Source organism: Palaemon carinicauda, chromosome 31, assembly GCF_036898095.1.
Source record: "Palaemon carinicauda isolate YSFRI2023 chromosome 31, ASM3689809v2, whole genome shotgun sequence".
Taxonomy (NCBI): domain Eukaryota; kingdom Metazoa; phylum Arthropoda; class Malacostraca; order Decapoda; family Palaemonidae; genus Palaemon; species Palaemon carinicauda.
This window is the reverse complement of record NC_090755.1, coordinates 64,026,421-64,040,817: the sequence shown is the minus strand read 5'-3', so window position 1 is coordinate 64,040,817 and position 14,397 is coordinate 64,026,421. Positions and strand designations below refer to the sequence as shown.

General features: G+C 40.7%; 1 protein-coding gene across 4 annotated transcripts in view; it reads left to right on the top strand.

Annotated features, from left to right (window-relative positions):
• The window catches only part of LOC137624470 (polyamine-transporting ATPase 13A3-like), a 113,699-nt gene that overhangs the window by 76,623 nt on the left and 22,679 nt on the right, over window positions 1-14,397 (top strand). For all 4 annotated transcript variants that reach the window (XM_068355239.1, XM_068355241.1, XM_068355240.1 and 1 more), the window contains exons 15-18: window positions 7,131-7,272; window positions 10,227-10,396; window positions 12,830-13,011; window positions 14,106-14,355. In XM_068355239.1, the coding sequence (XP_068211340.1) occupies window positions 7,131-7,272; window positions 10,227-10,396; window positions 12,830-13,011; window positions 14,106-14,355 (744 nt within the window). The remainder of the gene's footprint in view (window positions 1-7,130; window positions 7,273-10,226; window positions 10,397-12,829; window positions 13,012-14,105; window positions 14,356-14,397) is intronic.

Sequence of the window (14,397 nt, the reverse complement as noted above, 5' to 3'; positions counted from 1 at the left end):
AGGGAGAGATAGAGAAGAGTAAAAGGAGAGATCGCACTCCTTTGCCCAGTCATTCTCTCCGGAGTCACAGGCGACATAGGAGGAGACATAATCGTTCTTGCTCTTCCTCGCCTTCTGTCTCTTCACGAGATGTCTTGCCGCTAGACTAAGCGCTCTCGTCACAAACTTAAGAGCGCTTCCTTCTTACCCTAACATAGGGCATCAAGAGCGTATGCGCCAACATGCGCATACGCTCCAACAAGAGCATAACTCCATCACGCGCCATGCGCTCACCTGCGCACAAACTCCTGCGCGCCACCAATCTTCTGCACAATGGCACTCTCCTGCGCGCCACCAATCTTCTGCACAATGGCACTCTCCTGCGCGCCACCAATCTTCTGCACAATGGCACTCTCCTGCGCGCCACCAATCTTCTGCACAATGGCACTCTCCTGCGCGCCACCAATCTTCTGCACAATGGCACTCTCCTGCGTGTCAGTGCTCTCCTATGCGCTTCCGCGCGCCAACATTCTCCTGCACGTGCGCATACGTGCCCAACACCATCTTACGCGACAGGTAAAACCTGCGCGTCAACTTTCTACTGTTAGAAGGTCTTCTGACAATGCAGCCATGCTGCCTTCTCCCGCAGCGCCAGTGCTTACCAATGCGCTAGTGCTTTGCAACACGCCAGCGCTTATCAACGCACCAGCACTTACCAATGCGCTAGTGCTTTGCAACACGCCAGCGCTTATCAACGCACCAGCACTTACCGACGCACCAGCTTTCTCCTGCATTTGCAAGGATATGCGCGCACGCCCGCGCGCCCATATGATTCCACTATGGGGGAATTTTCTCCTGCGCGCTACCTACGGCTGGCACAGACGTGCGAGATAACTCTCCCGCACTCCCGTTTACGCCTTCACCAAGATATTCTCACCGAAGAGACAGGCGAAATAGGAAGAGACGTTATCATTCTCGCTCTTTCTCTCTCCCCGAGACTTCCTGCCTCGAGATTATATACACTCGTGCCACAAACCTGAGAAGAACAATCCCTCTCATCATCGTTCTGCCTCGCTGTCGTCGTCGTGCGAGGGTTCATCTAAGAAACCAGGAGCGCGGCCAAGGGCAAAGCATGTCCTAACCTTGAACCCTCTTCTTCGCATATTAGTTTGAGGGTCTTCATCTGCTCTAGAAAAAATCAGATAGAGCGCTTCTCTTTGTTTTTCTATCTTCAGAGAGATCGCTCTTGCTTTTGAATTCTCCATCCCTGACCCTTTGGGGTCTCGTGACAAGGAAACCTCGGTTTCCCGGTGCGCTATCCCTTCGTTTTCTAACAGCTAGTTGCTGAAACCTCGGGTTTTCGTGCATTTAGTCTCGCTGACACTTCGGTGTCTCGTGACAAGGGAGACTTCCATTTTCCCGTTGCTCTAGCCCTTCGGGTTCTCACAACACAAATAGGGGCACGCACGTTCACGCTGAACCTTCGGGTTCTCGCAACACAACCTCTAGGGGCACGCACGATCACGCTGAACCTTCGGGTTCTCGTGACACAAGTCATCAAGAGTGTTACTCTTAGGTCAGAGAGTCTTCGGAATCTTGTCACGCGGAGTGTTCGCGTATGCCCATCCAACACTACGCCCATAACATTCAGGAGTTTTACTCTTATGGCAGAGTCTTCAGACCCCAGTCACGCAGGTGTTCGCACACAATTAGCGCTACACACGCAAATCTCCGATCATACACTCGCGGGGTCAATCCCTCGCTCCCGTGTTTCAGACAGGACAACCTCCCTAATTCCTTTGCTCCCTAATGAATTATGGATTTCGAGTCTCTCGGAAACCTCGAAAGAAGATGCAGGGGTTCGCCCCTTCTTCTCTTCGGTTGAGAGCAGAAGGGAAAAGGGAAACGTGTTAGAGAGGCTAAAAGAAAACACCCAGATAGCATCGACGTAGAACGCGATGCCGAGGGCTTCGGCCGCTCTGTTCGTTATCTTGCGCTTCATGTGGCAGCTCATGAGCTGCCCATGTTACGAGGTAACACTCGTCATCAACCTACCTCTGCTATCTCGTCCCCGAAGACTGTGCTTTCTCCCCAGGAGCTGGGGAAAAGCAAGTCTACGGCATATGCCTTCTTCGGGGGAAACTTCTCCCTAGGATTATGCTTGGCTCAGGCGATGTCCTTCATCGGGAGGACTTCTCTCTCGATTCACGAGAGGAAATTTTTACGCCTACGTTTTTTCCCTAAAACTGGGAGAAAACTTGCCTTAGGCGATGCCCTCCTTCAGGAGATCATCTCTCTCGTTCGCGAGAGATTGTTACGCCTTCGCTTTTTTCCCAGAGAACTGGGAGGAAAGCTTGTCTTAGACAATGTTCTCCTTTGGGAGAACTTCTCTCTCGTTCGCGAGAAAGAGATTATTATGCCTTTGCTTTTTTCCCATAGAACTGGGGGAAAGCTTGTCTTAGGCAATGTTTTCCTTCGGGAGAACTTCTCTCGTTCGCGAGAGAGATTATTAGCCCTATGCTTTTTTCCCCTTGAATTGGGAGAAAGCTTGTCTTGGGCCAAGTCCCCCTTCGGGAGGACTCTTTTCTTGTTCACGAAAGGGAGATTATTACGCCTATGCTTTTTTCCCATAGATCTGGGAGAAAGTTTGCCTTAGGCGATGTCCTCCTTCGGGAGGACTTCTCCCTCGTTCGCGAGAGAGAAATTATTAAACCCACGGCAATCCTTCCCTCGGGAAGACTTTTCCCTTGTTGAGAGAGAAAAGTTAATACGCCTACGCTTTTCCCCATAGGGCAGGGAGAAAGCTTGTTTTAGGCGATCTCCTTAGGGAGAACCTTCCTACCAATCACGAGAAGAAACTTGTAGGAGTTTACTGATCTACGCTCCTCCCTCTTACGCTTTTTGGTTCTCCTCCAGGGGTGGAGCGAGAGCCTTGTATTAAGCGACATTCTTCTTCGGGAGAACAATCTACCCTGCGGAGGAGTTATTTTCATCCCTGACGTTCTCCCCCTCGTGCTGGTAGGAGACGTCTTTTTGATCCTACTGGTTCCCCTCACGTTGACCCCTCGGGGTCTCGTGACGATCACCCTTTCGCTGGGCGTGATCGGGAGCTTTTAAACTTTCGTCATGTTTATCCTACGGGTTCTCATGACCGTAGGAGTCCTTCGGACCTCTGTCGCGTTGGACTTTCGAGTTCACACGACTTAGAACCTTCGAGTTTCAGTTATGCGGAGTAATCAGGCTCTCGTAACAATTAGCACAGGAGTCCGTGCACGCGCGCAATTAGCGCTATGTACGCGATCATCGTCATTAAGAGTTTTACTCTAATGACAGAGCCTTCCGACTCTCGTCAGCGGTCTTCGCCATTACCTCCAGACACTCCGACTTCTACCATTCTTCCCCTTTCGTTAAGAAAGATACGAGGGGTAAGATATAAGATTTGTCTGCTACTCGCGTCTCCACTTTTTCCTGTAATAACACGCGAGGAATTATCGCAGCCTGAGGATTCCTCGTGAGTGCTGCCGTCGAGGGACTTAGAATCCTCCTATTTAAGGACTCTAAGAACTATGTGTTATATCTCATGCCTGGGCGATTTGCATCTGTCTCCTCGACCCTTTGACTCTCCAGCCTTAGACAGGCTATGTATTGACAGTCTGGGGTTCGAGTCTCGCCCAGACTCGTTAGAGCCTTCAGTGCCTACAACCTTACCATCCTTGTAAGCTAAGGTTGGCGGGAGCCTATAGATCTATCTGCTGAGTCTTCAGCAGCCACTGCCTGGCCTTCCCTGGTCCTAGCTGGGATGGAGAGGAGGCTTGGTCGTTGACCATATATGGTCAGTCTCTAGGACATTGTCCTAACGGCTAGTGCAATGTCACTGTCCCTCGCCTCTGCCTTTCTTGAGCGATCTTTAAACCTGGTCTGTTCTCCGAGCTCAGAAACGTCAACCTTCTCCTCTGATCTTAGATCCCCTCACTGCGAGGTTCACACCAGACTATCCTCGAAGAGACACTCAACTCTTCCAGGCTCTTCTCAGTCACAGAAGCCTCGACAAGGGAAGCGACTTCAATGTCCCTTCTTGCTTGACACGTGGTCTGATACAGTCAGCTACCTTGCGAGCCATGAGGACTTGTCAAACCAAAACTCTAGGCAGACCCTACAAGAAGTCCTAACTACTGGAGCTAAGACAATGGACTTCTTAATCGCTACAACAGTGACAATGTGAAGCATTTGGATCCTCAAAAGGAAGGATCAGTAGTTCCCAGACTTCCTTTTGTACCTCAGTGAGGAAAGCTTCTCTCAGTTTCGGCGATTTAGGGCTATCGCGCAGCCTTGAGCCTCATCTGTAGACGGAGAAAGGGTTGACCTCTCCGCCTCAGTAGACATCACCTTGGTTGTTTCGGTGTTGGAGTGATCTTGCCCCCCACTTGAGATTAGACCATCTCCTTGAGACTTGTCTTACGTTCGCTGAAGGGTCTGCCCTATGTGCCCTTAAGGGCCTCAGACTACTCTCTGAACCTTAAGACCGTCTTCCTCGTACCTCTGTCCTCCGCTAATAGGGTCAGTGAGCTACATGGTCTGCCTTACGTCACCCATTCTAAGAGATGGGGGGGGGGGGACGAGTGTCTCGCAAGTTCGTACCGGGCTTGGTGGCTAGACTCATAATCCTTCATCTACGGATGGAAGATTTTGAGAATATCCACTCTCAATAGGTAACACAGGAAGCAGTCCAGCCGTTACTATGCCCAGTCAGGACGTCAAAGAAATATCTGAGGCGCACCAGACTTTTCAGACCACGTCTCCGTCATCTCTTCCTTGTACCAACAGGGTAAAGAAGAGAATCTCTCGCAACTCCATCTCTTTCTGACTTAAGAAAGTTATTGCGAGGTCTTTTCACGGAGACCCAGAGGCAGCACAACCCAGAGCACATCAAGTTAGGGGAGTGGCTGCCTCTCTGGCGTTTAAGAGTTTTTTCTCAGTCTCCCAAGTCTTAAGTGTTGGGGTCTGGAAACGCCAATCTACATTCACTGCTCACTTTTTGAGCGACGTGACACATAGGTCTCTAGACACCCTTTTTATAGGGCCTATTGTGACAGGTCAACAGATGCTGTTACTACCTTACGCCCTTTCAGGGGACAGTAACCATTGGTTGAGGATTCTGGGTTACACTAGGTTTTAAGAAGGACATCCATCGATCTTCTTCGTCTCCTTCTCCCCCACATCTGGGGATCCTAGCCTGTATCCAGTTTCAGCTGGACTCGCCAATGGAAATAAGGTATGATACTCATCTGATTCCTCTCACAGAGTATAAGTTATACTCGTGGTCACGAGGTTTCCCCTTGGCAAGGTCGGGGGAATCCTAAGTTTGAAGGGGTCCGAGTCGAATGTTCCTGACCCACTTCATCCTGAAACATTTGTTTCCATAAAGTTGCAAACCTTCAGTCGTACTGAGATTCTGGGGATCTACAAAGAAAGAAGAAAACGGAAGATTGTTGCTTCAAAAGAGTCTAGTCAGAGGACTATCTTCCCTAAAGATAGGGAACTCCTTGGCCACCCTGGTCTCAGGACTAAGTCTCCTATAGTAAAGAATGAGGGTTTGTATTTAGTGTAGGAACAAATGACAAACTTATACAGTAACAGAGTTTGTATTTTTCCTAACATACAAACCCGAATTCTTTACACAAATCTTCCCTCCATCACCGCCCCCCCTAGGATAGTCCTAACTAAAATCCGATTGAAGGTAAACAGCAGCTACCGACCGGCGGTCCCCCCACCACTGTCAGGTGGGTAATTACCTGTCCGGTCGTTAACGACCTTGTTAAGGTTTTTCTGCCGTATTTTCCAGCTCGCGCTAGAATATCTCCTATAGTAAAGAATTCGGGTTTGTATGTTAGGAAAAATACAAACTCTGTTATAAGTTTGTAATTTTTTTACAATTCAATAATGTTGTGTGCATAAACTAGTCATTCAGCTGAGGAAATCAAATGCCGCGTTTTAAGCCGTAGCCTACGGTATTTTGTATACAGTACAGTGCTGTTAATACGCTATTAGCAGTTTTTATTTAATGAATGTAACACACACACACACATACACACACACTCTCTCTCTCTCTCCCTCTCTCTCTCTCTCTCTCTCTCTCTCTCTCTCTCTCTCTCTCTCTCTCTCTCTCTCTCTCTCTCTCTCTCTCTCTATTTCCTTGTTTTTCTGGATGGGGATAACTATTTTTATACCGTGATGAAGTTATTGAAGGATACTATAATTAAATGACAATCCAATTTCAAAATAAAGTACCACGATAGAAAGCATGTGAAAATAATGTTGTGAAACACAGTAGGTTACCCATTGTGTTAGCTAACCACAGGCGAGTTCAATTGTAATAATAGTATTGAATTGGTGAAATGTCCTCGTCTATCAATACTTGGGATCCAAGAAGATAGGTTGGTAATTCATTTGCTTTATTGTGGTATCTCAATTATAAGCATGCAGCTCCATGCTGCTGCTAGCGTCATAGTTCGTCGATGGCGGGAGACAGAGCAAAAACAACTCCCAGAAGGTTCAACACCGTGGAATCAGATCAATACAGTAGAATGAGAGAGTAGTGTTTCTCAATACATTACAGTTGGTAAGTTATGCGTTGACCCTCCCTAGGGCAGCAAGCATACGAGTATTCTAAACTAATCCCTGCAAATAAGGAGGGTCAACTGTTTTATATATATATATATATATATATATATATATATATATATATATATATATATATATATATATATATATATATATATATATATGTATGTATGTATGTATAATTTATTATATCTATTTCTATATATATATGTATATATATATATATATATATATATATATATATATATATATATATATATATATATATATATATATATATATATATATATATATATATATATATATATTTTTACACATGTATATATTATAATTTATTATAAATTAATCTAAAAAGTATTTAGAAATAGTTTTCTGATTAAGAACTAATACAAAGTTAACATTCCATTATACGGATAACTTGAAGTAAATATTTTTTTATTTACAAAAGAGTATATAAGGGAGAAGGGTAAGCCAATATCTCTTTGTATATCTGTTTCATGACCCAGTGGAAATCCTTAATCTTTTATTAGATAGAAGCAAGTCCTAGAGAGAAACTGGAGGATGGTGCCGAGTTCTTGGGTCTAGTGGTTCTGCAAAATAAAGTGAAGGTAGAGACACCATCTGTTATATCAACTCTTCATCATGCAGACATCCGAACTGTTATGATCACAGGTTAGGTTCAATCTGTCACAGGATTGCTGTCTGGCTAGTTACAATAAATCAGGAGATAACATTGCCTATTAATAAGGCTATTTTTTTTACAATAATCACTTTCATAAATGATAATTTTTTCATTGTTTTTATTTTTTTTTATTTCCTCCTTTTTTAAATGTCTAGAGACGACATACAATTTTTTTTATGGTTACAAATTTTGTTCAACAAATTTAAAATTTCATACTCGTAAACTAATCCTTGAAGTAGTCTTTGATATTACTTTTTACATGTGTGTAGGCCTCATACTGTAGTTTTCTAGGGTTAGTGTGCTGTGTGATCCCCAAGGAATTTCATTTTAAAACCAAGGACAGGGAATCCAATATGACTAGAAATTCTAAAGAAATATTGTCTTCCCTTTCTCAGGGCCAGTGTATCAATGTGTAAAGCACAGATTTAGTGTTGAATGCTTAAAGGAGACCCACAGATTCAGACTATTGAACCCATCACAGAATCACCAGTGGTGAAATTCATCCTAGAACCGATACTAATACTGGAGACAGTACTACCTGGGTGCTTAGTTTTGTGCCCAGCCACCATCTTTATCTTTGTCTTACCACGAATAACATCGTTTGTCGATCTCCATTATTTGCGAGTGTCTGCATCTACTTTTAGTATTCTTAGTGAGGTCATTAACATAATAGAGATGGTCATTTCTGGGTTGAAAAAACTAACATCACACAATAAAACAAGAAAATTAATAAAATTGATTGCTTTTCTTAGTAATTGTAATAACCAAGAACGAAGAATAACGACAACGTAACAAATAAACAAGGATATAGTCTAAATCGAAGCCTCTGAGGCGAGTACAAACTAACAGACTAAATCGCTAAACTTTAATTCGCTATTCTTTAAATCGCTATTCTTCGTAGGTCCAAATTGGACTTGCAAGCAAATAAATACCATAGTAAAAACTAATAAAAATTAATGATAACACAATAAGGCCATAAAACGTAAGTGATATAACCTAGATGACAGAGTACCAGATGGGCAAAAATAACTAGAATATTTACCGAAGCGAACATAACCCAAAATGGCTGCCGATACCTCGGCAGGACAATCGCTTATAAAACTAAAAACCACCATATTGGAAACAGAACAAATGCCCGGTACAGTACTGTCAAAAGCTGCCAAAACAAACTATGGTACTTAACATTGGTAAGGGTGAAGTAGCAACGTCAGTCATGTTGAAATAACGAGAAACTCTTCGAAAAAACACTGTGCCCAAAAAACTCAACTTGTATGCAAGTTCCAAATCAGAAGGATGACCTGGTGAGCGCGAGTGGTAGGTGTCGGTAGGGTAACCCAACTGTATTCTCTAGGGCCTGTCACGGCCCTCCCCCTTTGATGAAGGGATTATCTAAATGGAAGACAGCCTGTGAATAGTGTTTTACAAACTCCCTTGTTAAATATACGACACCAACAAGGTGCTCGCGCGAGGGTTGTAACCTCTGCATTCCATGCTTTTAATTTTCTCTGGTATATTTGGAAGATTTATATCAGAAAAAGTACAAAGAAGGACTTTTTCGCCGGGCGTCACAGGTCTCTCCCCAGAAATAGATTTTTCCTTCGTCAAAATCCCTTTTTGCTGATCAAGATTGCTTTTGGAGATTTGAAAAAAAAAAAAATTATGTGGTGTATGACACCATTTACTCCTGGCTTTCATGTCAGCTTTGAATTGTTTAATATCATATCTTATCACTTCAATTTTCATTAATTTTTCCCTGCTTTTGATATAGATTGTTAGCTTTGTCTAAGTCTTGATCCTTTGTGATCGCTCAGACTCTCACGATGGCTTGGGAGTGTTTTAGAATAAAGTAATTTGTCACTTCACCTTTCTCTGCATTTAACAGGGTTATATTATGTAGGGTTTGTTAAAGTATCTACCCTGCAGTCATATCTGCAGAAATCAATATCTTCAGAAGGGAGTTGTTTCAAGATACCCGGACCAACAAATCCCTTTTTACACTAGCTACCTGTATTATAATGATCTCCTTCATTAAAAATGGCTGATCTCAATTTCATCCCTAAAACCCACAATGTGATAAAAAAAAATTTTCTCACAGGCAAATTTTGCTAATATGCAATTTCTGGACATTCAGAGCATTGGAGGGTTGGTCTTGGAGTAAGGTGTTTTTAAGACTAGAAGGAATCAAAGCTCTCCAACATGGATGCATGGTACTAGGCTAGTGTGTGGCACCTATGAAGGAAATCGGGTGGAAAAATGGCCCATTAACTGGTTCCCTTTGCTGAGGCACTATGAAAGGCATTTAGCTCCATCCCTATGATCTTCTGTCATGAGGCGAGTGTCTGACTAGGTAGTTTTTTTATTCTCAACAATACACACATGAATTTGATGTGTGCTTGGTTTATGGATGAAGTGTCCTTTATGGTACATGAGTCTACTCTAATGTTGCTCTGGTATTAGCCCTTTGGGATCTCACAGAACCCTAATAGCAAAAAAAGGGATTTGGCAAAGGAAAACCTATTTTTGGGGAGGTGCTGTATGGGCCCTAAAACCTTCCCTTCCTAGATCTTTACAGAGATGGGGAATATATGAGTATTAGTCCAAATAGAAGAGATGGTGGCTGGGTGTAAACTAAGTGCCAATGTAGTATTGCCTCTAGCAAGGATAATGATTCCCATGATAACGTGTTATCAGTTGTCAGATGAATTTAAGCATTGGAGTTGCTGTGATGGGTTCAATAGAGCCCTTATACTCCCCAAGTTCCCTCCTTGCCTTGGGACAGGGAAGACAATATTTCCTTGGTATTTTAAGTTGTATTGGATTCTCTGTTATAGCGTTTAATAGGAAAGTCCTTAAGAGACCACACACCACCTTCCAAAATATAAGTTTTTCCTACTTCAAAACCTCTTTATTTGATAAGAACGTATTGTAATATTTTCCTTTGCAGGAGACAACTTGCTGACAGCTGTCAGTGTTGCTCGGCAGAGTGGCTTGCTGAAGCCAGATCAGCAGCTCATAGTAGCGAAGGCTCAGATGGTATCATCTTCCACAATTTCCGCTCAGTATTTACAAGTCAACTATTATGATGTAGAACATATTGATGTTCTGTATGACAAGGTGAGATCACACTGTTCTACCAATAGAGATATACAGTACAGTACTTATTGTATAACTTTTAAAAACAATTATTCTATTTTATGAGAGGCCATTATCATTAAGTCATAGAGTTATCCTTATAGAAAAAAAAATTTATTACTTTGCAGCATCATAGGATTACTAAAGAAATCCCATTTATTGCTAGCGTGAATATAGTACCACTAAGCATATTGCCCTGTGGGACTCCTTCCTGAAATTTTCTTTATACAGAGTATTACCTACACTAACATAAAGAATTGCATTTTTAAAATGGCTTGAATGAAGAAATGGAACTCATTGTTTGAAACAGAATGGAAGAAAACTGGAGAGTTGGAACTACAAAGGGAATGAAAGAAACAATGTTATTGCTCTCAGGAAAACGCAATTTGAAGTTTGGTGATTTTTTTATTCTTTAATTTAGTTAGGTAGTCAATAGATGCATATATAATAAAGCCATTTAGGACATTACTCTAAAGAACAAAATTTCTATCATCTAATATTGCTTAGCTAATAATGAAAGTGCAGGTCAAGAACGATGGACGTAAACAGGATTCACCTACTTGAAACACATGGTAATGTTTTGTAAAATATCTACAGATCATGGATTATTTTGTTACATCCTGTAATAAAGCTTTTGCTTGTAGTAAGGTTTTTGGGTGTTATTTTAAGACTTCAGCGACGTACATAATATTATAAATCTTAATTATTCAACAAAAGTAATTGTGATTCTTAGAGGCAAGCCATAGCTTCCAAAATTCTTTTTCAATTCCTTTCCTATCTGACTATATAATTCTTATTGATTTTTCACTACCACGAAGCAACTCTACAATATCACTAAGTCATAGAACCTATTTGTTCATAGAAAAGAAAATCTGGGACACTTCAGAAAAGCTCATCATTTCTCAATAAATTAACTGTAATTAAATGTTTATGTATTGTATGTCAAACGTTTCTATAGACTTACAATTCATTATTTGTAATTATCAAAAAACTGGTACTGTACTTTGTATCAAATATTTGTGTTGTTAATTAGTCAGAACTCTTTACAGTATTAACAAGAATTTTCTTTTTACTAAGTGTCATAGTATTTCACAACACACGAGTATCTAAACTTCTACACTGTCACAATACACTATATCACATAATAACGTTTGATAACTAGAATACAGTATTAAATTTCATATATAAGTTAACTGTAATTTTGGTTGGGTATATAAACTTTTAGGAAAGCTGGTTCCCTACAATTTAAGGAATACATTGTTGTGGGCTTTGTGGTTCTATGGACCGGAATCAAATGCGCTTTTACTTATATTCTACTTGATTCACTATGTACATATACACACACACATACAATAGCATACATTTAGTTATGACAACCCACAGTTTTACCTTCAATGATACATTACCTTTAACTGACCTCAATACCATTTTGTAGATCAGCTGTTACACCCATATTTTACAGTCAAAATATTATGAAATAAAAATGCAAACTAATATTTACCTAAATCAATAAAGCTAATTAATGTCACTAATCCATAATCCAATTAGTTACCGCTAAATTTAGGACTTAACTACAACTAAATCTTTCCACCTTACATCCATAACACCACGGTGCTGTTTCTTCTTCCAATGTAAAATCCATATTACACTGGCTATATGAATCACCAAAAATATATCACAATATTATTTTCCACTAAAACTTCAATATTCAAGAACCAAATAATATCTGTGTAAGTTCTGTATTCAATCTATCTCCAGGATCCTTTACTCTTATATCACTATTCAGCCATCATCAGAATCTTACTTTTCTTTCTTACCACCCTCTTTACCCTTAGTATTTGAAAAGGTCTTCTCTTTCATTATCACTTCAGAATCTGCCATTTTATTCTTACCGGCAGCTTTACTTTTAGTCATTGACAAAGGCTTATTAATCTCGCTATCTCTTTCATGACTCTCTTCTTTTTCTTCTTATTGCTGGGTTTACTCTTGAATTTTGACAAAGGTTTTTTATCTCTTGCTGTCATTATCTTCTCAAATACCAGGACACATACCACCAGGTCTCCACCAATCAGTTCTGGTGTCACAAAAACAACAGGGAAATGGAAGATGAATCATTCACAACATTGGATTACCTTAAAATGATTGAAAAAGAAGACAAAAATGTGGGAACAAGCAACTGTAAAGCAAAATTTAACTTGTATTTAATAAAAGAACCTACAACTACTACAGCATAATTTAATTCTATTCCTTGAGGCAGCCTGAACTAAACTTTATATCTTGCACACAAGAAAGACTGGATTTGATACAAGAAACTTTTAGTTCTTGTGGTTCAACTGTAGAGACAGGCTGTAAATAGATTTTTAGACTGATTACAAATTTAATTATTCATGAATAAAGGATCTCTTATCTTTACAGAGAAAACTTGTGTCGGTAAGAAATGAAAATTATGTCCTTGCTGTGGATGGCCAAACTTTTGAACTAATTTTTCGGGGACAGGATGAGGAGCTCTATCAACGATTGATTGAAAGAGGAAAAATTTTTGCTCGAATGAAACCGGATCAGAAAAGCAATGTGGTTGTAGCACTTCAAGACCTTGGGTAAGTTCTTGGGTTTGCTTCATTTTGTTCTTTATCATTAAACAATTTCACTACTATAGAGATCCACATTGGTGGACTTTAATCCGAATTTAACTTGTCTCCTATTTTCCGTGGATATATACTGTTAAGCCCTGTTCACACGATCGAGCATGCCCGACGAGCAAACAATGATACCAGACCACAATAGTTAGTAAGAATGAGGGTTAATAATGTCAGAAGTGGGAAAACCGCAGACAGGGATCTGGCATCATACAGTGTTGCCAGATCCCTGCCTTTAGTTTTCCCGCTTCTGACATCATCAACCCTCATTTTCACTAACTACTGTGGCCTGGTATCACCATTTGCCCGTCGGGCATGCTTGATCGTGTGGACAGGGCTTAATACATATGCAATGCACTGTTTATATACTAACTTTTCATTTAGATGAGCCACATTTATTTTAAAGAACCTCCCCTAGCATTCATATTGCATCTCTTGAAGCTGGATAAATGTCACCGTGATTTTTGTAATATACTTAACCCTCTAGTGTAGCGTCGGGATCATATGATAGTATATGGTAACACAGATGCAAAGATAGGTCATATCTCTTTCTGTTTCAGTTCTCTCATTGCATTTGGTGATCAAGCAGTGATTTAGTGTTTTAGGAAATTCTATACAAATGCATTCTTAATCAATTTATGGGGATGTCTTCTTCAGGCTTCTTTGTCTTCTTGTTAGGGTTTGTAAGGATGTTATTGTTGTGTATTAATTGTCCTCATTCTCTCTTTCACAGGCCAGTAGTTAAAGTGTGATTTGAATAACTGTTGAGGTATAATTCTTCAAATTCAGAATTTCCTTAGAACCCTCTATATGTTGCACATATAAACTACCTATAATGTGAAAAACCATGTTTTAGTGTATGTTCTGTTCAAATCTACATAGAAAATATTTCATACAGCAGATTACAAGTTAATATTGTAGGAAAGAATAAACTTTAATCAGACAGTCTAATAAACCGAAGTTCCTGGTTGCTTTAAAAAATTCCATAATGAAGTCTGATTCCTGGTAATAGTATATTCCTTTAAGTCAAGTCTTAGATTTTCTTTATTTCTTAGTCACCAGGTTGCCATGTGTGGTGATGGATGTAACGATTGTGGTGCTTTGAAAGTGGCTCACACTGGAATATCCTTGTCATCATCAGAGGCCTCTGTAGCTGCTCCCTTCACCTCTAAATCGGAAGATATCAATAGTGTTATAACAGTAATACGAGAAGGAAGAGCAGCACTTGTTTCTATATTTACAGCTTTCAAATACGACGTTAGCATGTGTTTTGGTGCCCTTCTGTGTGTTCTCTTTCATTTCAAGGTAATTTTTTTTTTATCCCATTATAGCTAACACCTTTTATCT